This window comes from Lynx canadensis, chromosome D1, assembly GCF_007474595.2.
Source record: "Lynx canadensis isolate LIC74 chromosome D1, mLynCan4.pri.v2, whole genome shotgun sequence".
NCBI lineage: Eukaryota > Metazoa > Chordata > Mammalia > Carnivora > Felidae > Lynx > Lynx canadensis.
The window spans coordinates 111120055-111135382 of NC_044312.2; the positions used below are offsets into that span (position 1 = coordinate 111120055).

The 15328-nt window shown below is 60.0% G+C and overlaps 1 protein-coding gene and 1 long non-coding RNA gene across 2 annotated transcripts in view; one reads left to right on the forward strand and one right to left on the reverse strand.

Annotated features, from left to right (window-relative positions):
- LRP5 (LDL receptor related protein 5) overlaps positions 1-14356 on the forward strand; it is a 105596-nt gene extending 91240 nt beyond the window's left edge. Inside the window, exons 18-23 of the mRNA XM_030331115.1 lie at positions 2743-2979; positions 5064-5174; positions 6875-7111; positions 7293-7432; positions 11835-11932; positions 13875-14356. Coding sequence (XP_030186975.1) covers positions 2743-2979; positions 5064-5174; positions 6875-7111; positions 7293-7432; positions 11835-11932; positions 13875-14136 — 1085 coding nt within the window. The 3' untranslated portion in view covers positions 14137-14356. The remainder of the gene's footprint in view (positions 1-2742; positions 2980-5063; positions 5175-6874; positions 7112-7292; positions 7433-11834; positions 11933-13874) is intronic.
- On the reverse strand, positions 13-4605 carry LOC115524652. The gene is made up of 3 exons (XR_003972158.1): positions 4389-4605; positions 1729-1803; positions 13-666 (listed from the first exon to the last, which is right to left on the reverse strand). It is a non-coding gene; the product is annotated as an uncharacterized LOC115524652 (long non-coding RNA).
- Positions 14357-15328: the final 972 nt, after the last annotated feature.

Sequence of the window (15328 nt, forward strand, 5' to 3'; positions counted from 1 at the left end):
GGGACACCAGACAGGGACTTGATTCCCTGCCTGCCAGGTCTCTGCCCAGCATCCTTTTAAAGTCACACTCAATGTGGCATCCATTCTCCAGGGCCAACTCTCCCTTCACCTGCCTTTCTGTTCCAGGGTATGCATTCGGGGCTATGAATTTCCCTCTAAGTACTGCTTTTGCTGCATCCTACAAATTTTGATAAATTATATCTTCTTCAATTTGTTCACATGTTTTAAAATTTCTCCTAAGACAATTTCTTTGTCCCCTGAGTTATTTAGAAGTGTGTTGTTTAATTTCAAAATATTTGGGGATTTCCCAGCTATTAGTCTGTTACTGATTTCTATTTAATTCCGCTGTGGTCAGAGAACATACTTTTTATGATTTCTATCCTTTTAGTATTATGACCCAGCATGGGATCTTTCTTGGTGAGTGTTCCATGTCAGCTTGAGAAGAATGTGCCATCTGCTCCTATTGGGGGAAGTGTTCTGTAGACATCAGTTAGATCCAGTTGACGGATGGTGTTGTTCAAGCCGTCTGTATTCCCCCTGACTGCCTGTGAGCTGTCAGGCAGGGGTGCTGAAGTCTGCAACTCCAGTAGCAGGCTTGTCTGTTTTCTTTTTGTAGTTTTGTCTTTTCTTTCTCCTTCCATGCTTGATTCTCTTCTTTCCCTAAAGCTGAGTGGGGAGTGGTCAAGAATATAAGCTTTAAGGTCAGACAGACCTTCAGATGGTTCAGATCCCAGCCCTACCACTTCCCAGCAATCCCAAGCTGGTCACTTGCCCTCTCTGAGCCTCCACTTTCTCTTCTGCAAAATAGAGCAGTCGAGAGTGCCTACCTTGGAGTTGTTGTGACATTAAGTAACGAGCACTTTGCATGGTCCCCAACGTGGCACACGGGAATGCCAGCTGCTATTACTTGTGGGACACTGGGCAGTAGTAACAAAAAGGGACAACCGTTATTGTCACTTGTGATGAAGCCCAAATCCTGGGGCTTCCTCTCTGCTGCCCTCAGTGTCCTCCAGGTCACATTGGATCTTCTTATCTCCCCTTCTCTTCTGTGAGCTCCTGGGGGCTGGTCTTTATCCTGCCCCTTTTCTGCTTATCCTCACCCCTTATGGCACCCACACTGTGTCTTACACAGAAGACAGCACATGCCCACCAGTACAACACAGATGCCTGTCCTCAGCTGGCCTTGCCCCTGAAGAGACTGTCCATTGCCAAGGAGCTCAAGGGGTAGGGCCACAGGAGCTTTCGCTGGTCCTTTCTCACACTGTGAACCCCAGAGAGCTTTGCTGAGAGCAGAGGGGACATTTGGCTGTCCCTGCTGGGGGCCGCTTTGACCCTCCTGAGCGTCTTTATGGCTTTTCTCCCAGGTTCCAGCCCCAGGGCTCAAGTGGCTTTGTGGCCTGAGTGGCTCTGCCACTCCCACAGATGTCCAGGCTGCCCTGGAAAAGAGGGGGCTGCACAGAGTGCTCTGCTCTCCCTTGGACCACAGCCCTGGGGCTCCTGAATGATGTGCCCCTCTGCCCCTCCCCTGCCGTTGGCCCTTCAGACTTGATGCCTGGCTACTTCTCTGGGGACAGCACAGAAGGATAAGGGCTCCGAGGGGCTCTCAGGGGTGACGTGGACCCTCGTGCCTCGTGAAGTGGCAGGAGCCAGACAGCATTCTCAGCACACCATCATGAAAGCTGTTTGAGCCCTTCCTGAGTCGGCATGGCCACACACATCTACACTCACCTTGCTATCCCGTGAGGGACGTGGGTCTAGCGTTGCTGCTTCTGTTTCAGAGACGAGGAAATGGAGATCGGGGAGCTGGGGGGGGTTGTCTGGTTATACAGTTGCCGAGGGGGGCTAGGTTCAACCCCAGACCTGTCCAACTCCCTCCTGTCCCACCCTGCGCCCCAACCATGTCCTGGCCTGCACTTGGCCTGCGCTGAGGAAGTTGGATCTGAGTTGTGGAACGACTCACCGTGGTCAGCTGGTAGGAGGCGGCCCCAGGTCTCCTCTCCACCCACCCAGCTCCCCATCTTCAGGTGACTCCCTCCATTGGGAGCCTTCCTACTCCTCCTTGCACCCTCTCACCGTGGTATTCTCGCCTTCCTGCCTCTCCTTAGCTCACTCCTCAGCAAGGTACCTTGCAGGTCCTCCACCGGCCCCCGCTGTGTCTGTGGGTCCCATGAAGTCCCAGTCCCACTGCAGCAGCTGCCCCAGACCTGTAACAGGTGCTGGTCCTGAGCACTTGCTCTCTGACCCTTCATCTCCTAAGGGGTGTGCATGTGTACGTGCGTGTGCGTGTGTGCGCACAATGGACACTCAGGTGTGGCCAGGCGGACGTGCACACGGTGCAGCAGACTGGCAGCCCAGCCTGGGACCCCAGGCAGGTAAAGGCAGGGCTCCAGTTGGGGGTACCGTGGGCATCCTCAGAGACCTGGCCCAGTGCCCTGAGTTGCATGTGAGGGGATGGAGACTCACACGAAGGGGTTGTGCCCCGGCCTCTCAGCGGTCGGGGTCGAGTTTCCAGCCCAGAGCGTTTTCTGCTCAATTTGGTGTAGTACCTGCTGCTTCAAGCCCAGGTTCCCGAACACCCCCCATCCCCTCTACGGTAAAAAAAAAAAAAAAAAAAAAAAGGGCAACAAAGAAGATTCACAGCGGCAGGTCACATTGCAGTGGAGACCCCGCGGGTGCCGCACGGTGATTGAACCGCGCATGGCCCGGCGGGGCGGGGCGTGATGGTGTTCCTGTTCTCTGCAGAGCCTCCCACGTGCTCGCCAGACCAGTTCGCGTGTGCCACTGGGGAGATCGACTGCATACCTGGGGCCTGGCGCTGCGACGGCTTCCCCGAGTGTGACGACCAGAGCGACGAGGAGGGCTGCCCGGTGTGCTCGGCGGCCCAGTTCCCCTGCGCGCGGGGCCAGTGCGTCGACCTGCGCCTGCGCTGCGACGGCGAGGCCGACTGCCAGGACCGCTCGGATGAGGCGGACTGCGACGGTGAGAGCGGCCCCGCCCTCGCCCGCTGGCCCCGCCCCCCGGCAGCCCTGGGATGGGCACGCCCACCGGCTCGCCCCTGCCCGCTGGCCCCGCCCCCGCCTTTGCCCGACCCTGGCTTGGACTGGGACCCTCGCAGGCCCTGCCCCACCCCCGCCCTCCCCGGCCTCATCCTGGCTGCCCCCTTCCTGAGATTCTCCCACCCCCTGCAAGCCACTTGCCCTGTCGTCCTCCCGGAGCGTGAACCCAGGCTGGCCACGCAAGAGTAGGGTAGAACGTTTGTCCCGAGCGAAATCGCTAAATCCTCAGGTTGGGAGAGGAAAATGTTATTCGTAGGCCTACGGAGGAAAACTTTGCCACCCACCCTGTCCTGCCAAGTAGTTTGGCTCGAAGGGAGGCTGGGAGAGTCACTTGCCTTCCGCCCCTGGCTCAAGAGTTTCACAAAAACCCCAGGCAAATCCAGTAGTCAGCTGGATAAATCCCCGTCCCCGAAGGCAGCGCTGCCCTCCACAGAGCAGTCTGTGGGATAATGCTTGTTCCTGGGTGGTTTCTAGCAACCCGGTGAGCCGGACGTGACAAAAAGATGTGCTTCAGTCATCTCGGTCCACTCTGACCAGCAGGATCTTCCTTTAGACCTTAGCAGTGCGGTCTTAACCTCTGTTTAACCTTAACCTCTGTTTCTGGGCGTTCTCTGAATTTCCCTTTTATAAACGACCTGCTCAGTGGTTTCGTGCCACAGAGCGTCAGCACCACGGCCCCACGACTGCCACCGAGCTGTTGATGGGCTGCTCTGCCTCCCCCGTAGCCACCGGCTGCTGTTGTGAGATAACCCACAACTGGTGGATCACCGTCTACTGTCCCCGTTCGTGATGAGCAGCCGTTTACGGAAGATGAAGGCCCGGGGGTGGGGGCTCATCTCCTCAGCTGGTCCTGTACAGCCGCACATGTTAAGTCTTTGCAGCTTATGGACCCTCCGAGAATTTGATGGAGGTGGGAGGCCAGGGGGTGGCAAACCGCGGCCTGAGAGTCAGATCCAGACCGCCACCAGGTTTCGTAAAGTTGTGTGAGAACACAGCCAGGCTCGCTTGTTTACTTGCACTAAAACGATGGAGACCCGTGGCCCTCAAGGCCTGAATACGTGCTGCCTGGCCCTTGGCAGAGACGTTTGCTGAGCCCAGCCATACAGCCTTGCCCTAGCACGAGTGTTTAGGTGGCCGTCTCAGAGGATGGCAGGAGCCCTGGCTGGGAACCGTCCCCCCGCCTCTCCCCCTGTAATGTTTCTCTGGGAGCAACGTGCAGCACCCACAGCACGCCCTAGTTCGGGCTCTGGGCTGCACCTTCTCTTTCAGAAGCTTCCTCTCCTTTGTTACCAACAAATTGTCCCACCCGCTGCGAGGACAGGGTCCTCTCACCTCCGGCTCCCAGGGAGGGGCGCTTGGTGGCTGGAGAGCTTGGATAGCAAGCACTGGGGGTGGGCGATGGCTGAGTCCCCTGGGCAGTGCCCTCCTCTGCAACGGTAGCTCCTTCTGGGTTGGCATTCTGGAACACGAGGGAAACAGGCCATACCCAGCCTTCCTCCTCTTAGTCTAAAAGGCCGTGAGCTGCCTTTTCCTTCCTGGTTGAGCCCTGCTCCCCCTTCCTAATCCTCTACCCTGGGAGCTCTGCTGAGATATCACCTGCCCCTGCTCCCACCCATTCTAGGTCATTCCTCTAGTTGGCTGTCACCTCCCCATAACTCAGGAGAGCCTCGGGGCAGGGGCTGTGTTAGTCCTAGCTCTGCATGGGCCTGAGCCGTGGTAGGAGCCTGATAAGTACTTCCTGGGAGTCACTGAGGTCCCTTCCCTGCCAGCCGTGCCTAGACTTTGGAATAGGGGTCATCGAGGGGAGGGTGGAGACCGGATTTGCTGTGACCACTCCCTGAACCCATCCTAGAAAGAGTCCCGTTTGTCCGTTCTGCGTTTGGAACCCAGACCTTTCTGTTGGGTCTCGGGGGCGGGGCGGGAAGCGCTGGTTGGCGGCTGTCCACTTCGCCCTCCTGGTGGCGTCACGCCCTGCAGCCTCTCTGAGCGCAAGCCCTCCCCCTGCAGCCGTCTGCCTGCCCAACCAGTTCCGGTGCGCCAGTGGCCAGTGCGTCCTCATCAAGCAGCAATGTGATTCTTTCCCTGACTGCATCGACGGCTCGGATGAGCTCATGTGCGGTGAGCCAGCTTCCCGTGGAGGGTTCACCCTGGGCTGGGGTGCTCCCCACGAGTGTGGGGTCTAGAGGGAGAAGATATGCTGGGGGCCTGGTACACGGACAGAGGAGGCTGGGAGGTTGGGAGCACTTGGCCTTGGGGGAGGCCGGCAGGGAAGCCTGCCTGGAGGTAGGGGCAGCTGTGGGGCTGAGCTGGGAGGGGGAGGGGGGCGCGTGAGCCCATGGGGGTATTTCCGGCTGTGACGGAGGCAGGCCCCTGTGGTTGGGGCTGACTGTGCCTGAGAGGGCACGCTTCTGCCCGCCAGGACCTCACTCGGCAGCCTCTGTCAGGCATCCCCATCAGAGGATGGGGGTCGGGGTGGCCCTCTCCCTGCCAGCCTGCTCTCTGGCGAGGAGGTGCATGTACTTCGTGCCCCGTGAGTGACGTGGCCTGTACAGTCAGGGGTACGGCGGCCATGGGATGTGAGTCCAGGGCAGTCAGGGAGGCTTCCTGGAGGTGGTGGCTCTTGAAGGGCTGTCTTTGATTCCGACGGGGAGGGAGCCGGAGTCTCAGACAGGAAGTGGGAATGTGTGCACACGTCTGAGGACGTGGGCTCTGCATTCACTGTAGAGGTATCTGGGCTGAGAGCCGACTACGGGAGAGGGGTGTTGAGAGCAGGGAAGGAGGAGGGCTCCCTGAGCACGTTGTCCCTTCGTGTGAAGCGAGGTGAGGCACCTCAGTTAGCGTCTCAAGAGAGTGAGTGACCTGGGGCCGGAGGGGGGCCGTGGGTGCCACCGGGGATCACGCCCCCACCCCTTTGCTGGCAGGCGCCAGTCTGACCGTGTCTCTCTTCAGCCTCTGGCATGATGGCGCCTCCGGAGTCAGGGGCGACATTTATCCAGAGTCTGGTCCGGTCGCCCAAGCCGGCGGTTTTCCTCTTCTGCTTGGGGTTCTGGCTGGCAAGAGGGGACGCGGTGGACGGAATTCTTGGGCCTGATGGGAAAGTGAATGTTCTTTTCGCCGAAGTTGACTTTAGAGTCTCCGTGCTCCCTCCCCAGGGCGGGGGGCAGCCTGAGGAGCACCCCCCCGCCCCCGGCCTTCGTCGCCCCGTCAGGATGCGCAGAAAGACCCTTGGGCCCCCCGAGCCTGGGCTTGGCCCCTGCCCCTCACACTGCCCTCACTTGGGACCTCTGTGTCAGCAGGCGCGTGGGGCTCAGCGAGCCCTGCTGGTGAAGGCCTCCGGCCCCCGGGGTCTCCATCAGCCCAGCTCTGCCCCTGCGCGTGGGCCAAGTCCCCCGCTGGCGCGGCTCGGAGCCCCCAGGCCCTGCCTGCCTGCCCCCACCCCCGTGGCCCCTGTCAGCTCCTGGTGACCGGCTCCAGCGGCCTCCTGGCCCACCTGACTTGGGGCATCACCGGGCCTCCAGAGAGCCCTTGGACCCTGGGGGATGAACCTGAGACAGCTCTTGAGGGCTTGTCGGGCAGCGTGGAGAGCTCCGCCAGGGGTGGGGCGGAGGGGCGAGGGTGCTCCGGGCAGGCCGGGGCGGGGGGGGGGGGTGCGGCGTGGCGCCCCAGCACCCAGCTTCTCCCTTCCTCCCGCCCTCCCCCAGCGGGTGCTGTGCCTGGACCCCAGCGGCCCCTCCAGGGCACACGGCCTCCACCCCCCGCGGGAGGGCCTGTCCTTCTCGGTTAACGTCGACCGTCTCTTCCCGCCCGTCCTCTGGCAGAGATCACCAAGCCGCCCTCCGACGACACCCCGGCCCACGGCAGTGCCATCGGGCCGGTCGTGGGCATCATCCTCTCGCTCTTTGTCATGGGCGGGGTCTACTTCGTCTGCCAGCGCGTGGTGTGTCAGCGCTACACGGGGGCCAACGGGCCCTTCCCGCACGAGTACGTCAGCGGGACCCCCCACGTACCCCTGCATTTCATAGCCCCCGGCGGCTCGCAGCACGGCCCCTTCACAGGTGAGGAGCCGACGTGCGCCAGGGCCCTGGGCACGGCTGGGGTGAGCGGGGAAGACGCACCCTGGCGGTGGGCAGAGGGGCCTGAACCTGGGCCTGGGGGCCGCGGGAGCCGAGGAGGGTGTGCTTTGGGCGGGGGGGGTGGCCCGGCCCCTGAGCCACCTCGTCCCTCCCCCCGCGGCAGGCATCTCCTGCGGCAAGTCCGTGATGAGCTCCGTGAGCCTGATGGGCGGCCGGGGCGGGGTGCCCCTCTACGACCGGAACCACGTCACCGGGGCCTCGTCCAGCAGCTCATCCAGCACCAAGGCCACGCTGTACCCGCCGGTGAGTGGGCGCGGGAGGAGGCCCGGCCATCCGGGGGGGTCCCCACCATCGGTGGCCGGCCAGGGGGACCCCTTCCTGTGACCTCGGCATTTCTGGAATTATCAGCTGTCCCGCCGTCACAGAGAATGGTGACAGCGTTCACTTTCCCCTCTCTGCACATCTTGTCGTTTTTCCCTTGTGACTTTTTTTTTTTTTTTTTTCCTGTTTAGAAAGGGTGCTCCTTGTTCGTGGTGGCTAATCTGGAAACCCCGTAACAATATCAAGGGCGGAGTGTCCCCCATAACCCCACCTCCCGGGTTGCCGCCGGGCATTTCAGTGTCCCGGAGATTGTCTTTGACCCTCGCAGGCCCACCCTGTCCGTGACTGTGTCTCTCGTAGGGCCTGTCTGGACGGGGTGCTCCCAGTGTGCCTGTGTGACTTTCTCCTTGCTGTCCCTGCCAAGAGCACCCGACGTTCCCTCCCAGGCCCTTGCTGGGTCCCAGAAAACAGCTGGGTTGTTTTCCAAAGGGCTGGCACTCACAGGTGACTTTTGTGGCTGAGCTCCCAGAGCCGGAGTGGGTGAGGGCCTAGTCCGAGGCGAGCCACACGCTAGAGAGAAGTGGTCACACACAGGGTGACACACAGAAGCCCCCAGCGCCCGAGCCACCTACAGGTTCCTGCCAGGGGACCTCTCCCGAGGCTGGGGAGGACATTCCCAAGGGCACAGCCCCAGGGAACGGGGCGAGCTTGATGCGCGAGTGTGAATTTGTGTATACAAGCATCGGGGCTGACGTTACGTGGTTCTGTGCTTTTTGGTCCTTAAAAACCCAACTTCCTGCAACAGATGCTTCTCTAAGGTGACCTCTGCCTCTTGCGCTCTCTCTGGGGGTCTCCAGGAAGCCCCACCCGCCAGGGCTGGGTGTTGCTGCCCTTCTTGTGTCTCTCATGTCCGGGCCGTCCCCTCCTTAGCACATCTGACACTGGCAGGCGTCTGGGAGGAAGGGGGCAGCAAGGGTCGCTGTCGCGGCCTCACCTGCTGGGAACCGCGTCTCCAGGAGGCTGCAGGCCGGGGTGCGTCTAGGGGCAGCAGAAGCCAAGAGCCGAGAGCCTGGGGTTTAGAATACTCCCCACTGTCCGCCTGGTCCTCTCTGCCGCTACTGTCCCCCTGACATTCACGTGTGCCACATGACCAGCTGGAAATACCGGCGATCGTGAAAGGCCGAGGTCACTCCAGGACAGCCCCCTGGGTCCCCCATGCAGATACCGGGAGGCTCAGTCCCCTGGCTTCTCGGTCCTCTGGCTCTGCTGGGAGCTGAGGGGAGGGGGTCTTATTAGCAAGAGATGACACTATTACCAACTAGCTATTTTTTTTCTTTTAAGTTTATTCAGGGAGAGAGAGAAAGAGGGCATGAGCAGGGGAGACAGGAGAGAGAGGGGAGAAAGAATCCCAAGCAGGCTCCTCACTGAGGCAGGGCTCGATCCCATGAACCCTGACATCATGACCCGAGTTGAAATCAAGTGTCGGATGCTTAGCAGATTGAGCCACCCAGGTGCCCCCAGCCAGCTATTTTTTAAAATTAATTAACTCATTTATTTTGAGAGAGGGGGAGAGAGAGAATGAGCAGGGGAGAAGCAGAGAGAGAAGGGGACAGAGGACCCAAAGTGGGCTCTGTGCTGAGAGCAGACAGCCCAATGTGGGGCTTGAACTCACGAACCGTGAGCTCATGACCTGAGCCAAGGTCAGAGGCTCAATCGACTGAGCCACCCAGGCGCCCCCAGCTATCGTTTTTTTTTTTTTTTTTTAATGTTTATTTATTTTTGAGACAGAGACAGAGCATGAACGGGGGAGGGGCAGAGAGAGAGGGAGACACAGAATCCGAAGCAGGCTCCTGGCTCTGAGCTGTCAGCACAGAGCCAGACACGGGGCTCAAACTCATGAATCGTGAGATCATGACCTGAGCCGAAGTCGGACGCTTAACCGACTGAGCCACCCAGGCGCCCCCCCCCAGCTATCGTTTTAAAAACTTTCTTGAGATGTAACTTACATACCACACCAATCACCCGCTTACAGGGTAGAATTTGGCGGTGGTTAGCAAACTCACGGACACGTGCGAGCATCACCACCGTGGATTTTAGAACATTTCATCACGCCAAACACAGACCCTGCACGAAGCCAGCTATTTGTAAAATAACTACAAGGGACACCTGGGTGGTTCAGTCGGTTGAGTGTCCGACTTCGGCTGAGGTCATGATTTTGCAGTTCGTGAGTTCAAGCCCCACGTCCGACTCGCTGCTGTCAGTGCTGACCCCGCTCTGGATCCCCTGTCCCTGCCACCCCCTCCCCCGCTTGCCTCCTCTCTCAAACAAAACAATAAATTAACTATATTGTTTCACATCAGAAATATGTGCTCATGGTACAAAGTAGAACGTACAGTGAAAAGACGGTCACCCCCTCACGCTGAGCGTGAACCCCTGCCCCCCAGAGGCACATCCGTGGTGAGTTTCTTATGTGTCCTCGGGGTAATCTGTACACAGGCAAGTATCCAAGAGTATGGGCTTTATTTTCCCAGCCGAGAGAGTGATAGTTTGGCTTTCGGAGATCATTGTAAATTCACGTGCAGTTGTAAGAACAGAGACCTCCTCTGTCCTTCACCCAGATTCCCCCAAAGGTAACACCTCGCGTAACTAACGTCCTCTTAGTCCTTCTGTGCTGCTCTGACAGAGATAACGTCGGCTGGGTGGCTTTAGCACCTGCTTGTCACAGTTTTGGAGTCCGGGAAGTCTGAGATCCAGACGCTGGCAGATTTGGGGTCTGTGGCGTCTAGCGGGGGCCCACTTCTGGATCACCGACGGCGGTCTCCTCCCTACGTGGCGGAAGGGGTGAGGTTGCCGCGCGAGGTCGGTGGCCGGGCTCACGTGGGCTCCCCTCTCAGGACCAGATCAGCTCCCGACGGCCTCGCCTCCCACTATCATCACTCGGGGGTTAGGACTCGACATAGGACCTCTGGGGACACAAACGTTCAGTCTATGGTAACAGCACAACGGAAGTACTGGGCCGTTGGTGTGATATTCTTTGGCCCTATTCAGATTTTACCAGTTTTACAAATGTGCTTTTTTGTTTTAAAGACTTCTTTTTTTTTTTTTTTTTTTTTAATTTTTTAAATGTTTGTTTCTATTTGCGGGAGAGAGAGACAGAGCATGAGCAGGGGAGCGACAGAGAGAGAGAGACAGACAGAATCCGAACCAGGCTCCAGGCTCCGAGCTGCCAGCAGACCGTGAGATCATGACCTGAGCCGAAGTCGGACGCTCAACTGACTGAGCCACCCAGGGGCCCCAAAGACTTTTTTCGTACGAGCAATTTTAGCTTCGCAGCAAAATTGAGAGGAGGGTACAGAGATTTCCCACACGCCTCCTGCCCATCCCGTGCCAGAGTCATGTAGTGCTTGATGAATAACAGTCATTGATGAACCGCCGTGGACACGTCATAGCTGTCCAAGGTCCAGAGCGCGTAGTACGGTTCACTGTTGCTCTCGTACATTCTGCGGGCTCGGACAGGGGGACAGTGACCCACAGCCACCATCGTAGTATCTCACAGCGTAGAGACACCGCTTGCCGCGTTGACCCGACCAGAAGGAGGCGCTCTCCCGAGCCCAAGTTGCTGAGGGGCTGCGCCCGTGGAACGTGGGAGGACCAGCCCGTCAGCAGTGCGCTGGGGGGAGCCAGCTCTAGTCCGATACGTGGGCAGAAGAGGAAACGGGACCCCAAGAGCTGGGGTGTGGGGGCACCTCTGGGAGGCCCTCTCCGCTAGGCTTCCCTGCCTGGTCTCTGCTCCCCCCTCTGAATGACACCCCCCTCAGTATCGTGCCCTCCCAACTTTGGGGTCGGATCCTGAAGGCTCCCCAAGGCTGGCTATTTGGGCTGAAGAGGACCCTCCGCAGAATAAGGAGCGTAGGTTACTCACCACGTGTCACCAAGGGGCCCACTTTAGAGATGGGGAAGTGGAGGCCCAGAGAGCTGAGGCCCCTCACCGGTGGGGGGCGGGGGCACGCTGCAGCTGGGGGGTGATGGAACAGGACCCACACACATCTGCCTGGCCACAAAGGCCCTTTCTGCTGCCTTCAGGGACCCGGCGGACTGCAGCCCTTCAGCTGTGGGCCTGGGGTCACGGCTGGTCTGCGGGGTGGTATTTGGGCCACAGGCGGGGTTGCCTCTCACCGTGACAACCTTCAGGGGGGACGGCTGTGGCTTCCTGTCCACTCCCTAAGTCTCACGAACGCCGACTCGGAACCGTACAGACCGTGAGGGGCCCGCGGAGCCAAGCGGGCCCCTCCCAGCCCTGCCCGCCTGCTCGGGCCGGGGTGGGCGCACCATAGGGAGCACCTGCTTCCGTCAGGCTGGCGTAACCTTTGCTTGCTTTCCTCAGATCCTGAACCCGCCGCCGTCCCCCGCCACGGACCCCTCCTTGTACAACGTGGACATGTTCTACTCTTCCAACATTCCCACCACTGCGAGACCCTACAGGTACGAAGTTCCTGCCACCGCCCTCCATACCCGTGGCCGTCTGGGCCTCCAGACAAGCCTGTGATAGAGCAGGACCCCCGGTCCCCGTTTCCCGGGTCAGGAAACCTGGGAAGAGAGGTTCGGGGTGCTGGTGGGCCCTCCCAGCCGCTCAGACCATACCTGGCTTGCCTCCCCGTGGGGCAAGCCGGGCCTGCCTGCTGAGTCCAGGAACCAAACCCCGTGTTCTGAGCAGGCTCTAGAAGGTAGCTGTAGCTCTGGGTTGTTTTTTTTTAAGTCGGGACGTGCCCGGGCAGGCGTGGCCTTGAATGGCGCCACCAGGGGATTCCCACTGTGGCATAGCCAGGTTCCACTGCCTAGGGAGGCCCGTGCGCAGGGGCCAAGGTTTGACTGTGTTTGAATCCAGCTGCGGGACTCTGGCAGTGATGCCCACCTCTGCCGCCTCCGTCCCGTAAGGGCCCCAAGTCTCACGAGTGCAGGGGTGGCACCTGCCGCGGAGGGCCCTTGATTGGGATGATCCTCTCAGCCCCCCGGGGGGTCCGTGTTGGGGTGGCACACCCCACCCCCCTGGGTTGGGAGGGGGCCCTTGAGGGTGCTGAGAAGAGGCATCTGGGTGTGCTGGCCCGTGTCCAGGGGCCAGGTCCGAGCCTGGGGTGACCTCCAGCCCGGTGGCCTTAGCCCACAGGCCTACCACACAGGTGCATGGGGCCGCTCGCCCCTAGGGGGAGGCAGAAGCTGGAGAGTGGCCCGCACCTCCCTGCTCCCTAGAGCTGCCTGGAGCGGGGGAGCCTCAGCGCGCGTCGCGCCTGCCCTCTGGTGGCCATTTCAGGGACTCCGGGCAGGAAGAAGAGCGAGCCACTGCCCTAGTCAAGGGCCCGCAGTGCTCCCCCCGCCCCCAGTGCCTCAGCGTCCCAGTGTGTCCCCAGCAGCCTTGTGGGTGGCTGTCCCCAGGCTGTCACATCCATGCTGGCCAGGCCCCTCAGTCCCCACTCCACGTCCTGCCTTTCTCATTATGCCCTATTTTTACGGCACCTCTTCCCTCCCCGTCTCTCAGGGTCCCTTCCTGCCCCTGGGGTCCTATGAGGCCTGTCCACCTGCTCTATGTTCTCGGTACCCGCTGCCCCTCCCCGGCCCCAGGGTGCTGGCCCCACCTTCTTGCCCTCCGTGAGCCCTCTGGGGTCCTTAAACACACCGCGATCCCCACCCCCAGCTCAGGCCGTGCCGTGGCCCTGACAGAACCTTCCGGTGCAGGAGACGTCTGGGAGGCGCCGTCACGGGGCGCTTGGAGGCACCACCTGGGTCAGATGGCTTTAGACTTCCAGGCTCATTGGTCTCCGGCACTTACAGTAATAATGATAAAATGGGGAACAGTCGTCCAGCGCTTTCTGGTGTCGGGCACTGTTTCTGGCACTTTCCACGAAGAATCTCATTTAATCCTCACCAGCCTCTTTTGAACTGGGTACTGTTTTATCCTCCCCATTTTCCCAATGAGACACTGAAGCCCAGAGAGGTTAAGTAAGCTGCCCAAGGCCCCCAGGCCAGCTAGGCTCTGCGAGCCTTGTTCTCCATGAAGGCAAGCAAGGGGCACCCCTGAGGGGGCTCAGTCGGTGAAGCGTCCGACTTCGGCTCAGGTCATGATCTCGCAGTCCGTGGGTTCGAGTCCCCACTTCGAGCCCTGGGCCGACAGCTCGGAGCCCGGAGCCTGCTTCGGATTCTGTGCCTCCCTCTCTCTCTGTCCCTGCCCGGCTTATGCTCTGTCTCTGTCTCTCAAAATTAACTACACATTTTAAAAAAAAAAAAAAAAAAAGGCAAGTGTGGCTCCCAGGTGTGTCGGTGCAGACATGCCCACTTTGGACGTGGGGAGTGTGGCTCAGAGGGAGCACACAGCTGAGGGGCCCCGGGGGTCTCCCCGAGACGAGGTGCCACTCCCCTCTGTCCCCTTCAGGCCCTACATCATCCGCGGCATGGCGCCCCCGACGACGCCCTGCAGCACGGATGTGTGTGACAGCGACTACAGCGCCAACCGCTGGAAGGCCAGCAAGTACTACCTGGATTTGAACTCGGACTCAGACCCCTACCCGCCGCCGCCCACGCCCCACAGCCAGTACCTGTCGGCGGAGGACAGCTGCCCGCCTTCGCCCGCCACCGAGAGGAGCTATTTTCACCTCTTCCCTCCCCCTCCGTCCCCCTGCACGGACTCGTCCTGACCCCCGCCGGGCCACCCCGGCCTCTCTCTGCGCCCTTGTAAATAGTTTTAAATATGAACAAAGAAAAAAATATATTTTATGATTTAAAAAAAATAAATATAGTTGGGATTTAAAAAAAACAACAACACGAGAAATGTGAACAGTGATGGGGTGGGCCGGGCCGGGGAAAACTTTGTACAGTGGAGAAAATATTTATAAACTTAATTTTTTTTAAACGTCACTGCCATTCTTTTGTGCCACGTGTGCTTTTGAGCTGAGCGTCCCCACGGGGCGAATCCCGCCCTCCGCCCTCCCTGGGACAGCTGTCAGAGTTGTGCACTGATCCTCCTGAGCACCGCGGGTCCCCGTCAGGCCCCCACGGGGCGGGCTGAGCCTCTGGGCAGAGGCGGGCAGGCAGGATGCCTGACTTGTGCCCGCGTGAAGGGCCCCCGGCTCCACTGTTACCATCCTGAAATTCTAAATGGGTTTTAAGAAAGAGACCCTGCGTTTCGTTTTGCCCTGGGCTCCACAGATTACGTACCTGTGCCTCGGGCTATTCCTCGGCCTGTCTGACCTCTGTGCGTGCCGGCCCCAGTTACCGCCTGCCGTCCACGGAGATGGTGCAGGGACAGAGGGGGATCCCTCCTGGCTGTGTATTCCGTGTGGACCCCCAGTGGATGGGGCTGCCAGGGTCAGGTGGGAACCTCCCAGCCCCTGTGCCCTCCCCCGTTTCCATCTTGTCCTTTCCAGCACACAGGCCCCCAGGCCCTGGGGACCTGCCCCAGCCTGGTCCCCGCAAGGGCAGTCGGTCAACACTGCCCCCAGGCGATAAGGCGTGCTCCCCGCCCCCGGGGGTGGGGGTTCCCCAGCCTGCTGAACGAGACTGAGCAGTCGGCAAGTCATGAGGAAGTTAGGCTGTTCCCCAGGTGCCAGGCAGGAAGGGACTAACCTCACTTGGAATGTCACAGGGAGGTCAGAGGAGAACTACCATTTTTAGTCCCAGGGACACACTCAGAAGAATCGATGCACAGCGATCTGGAAGAAGGGCCTCCCTTTGGGACTGGAGATGGAACCCTTGGCCAGCCCCCAGGACCTGGAATGTGGAGGTGACAGTCTCCAAGATGAGGAAGCCCCAGAACACTCAGACCCTGGGGCCCCAGTGCTGGGGAGGCGGAATGGGAAAGGTGGTGGCCCTCGGGGCTCCCCAGACTGC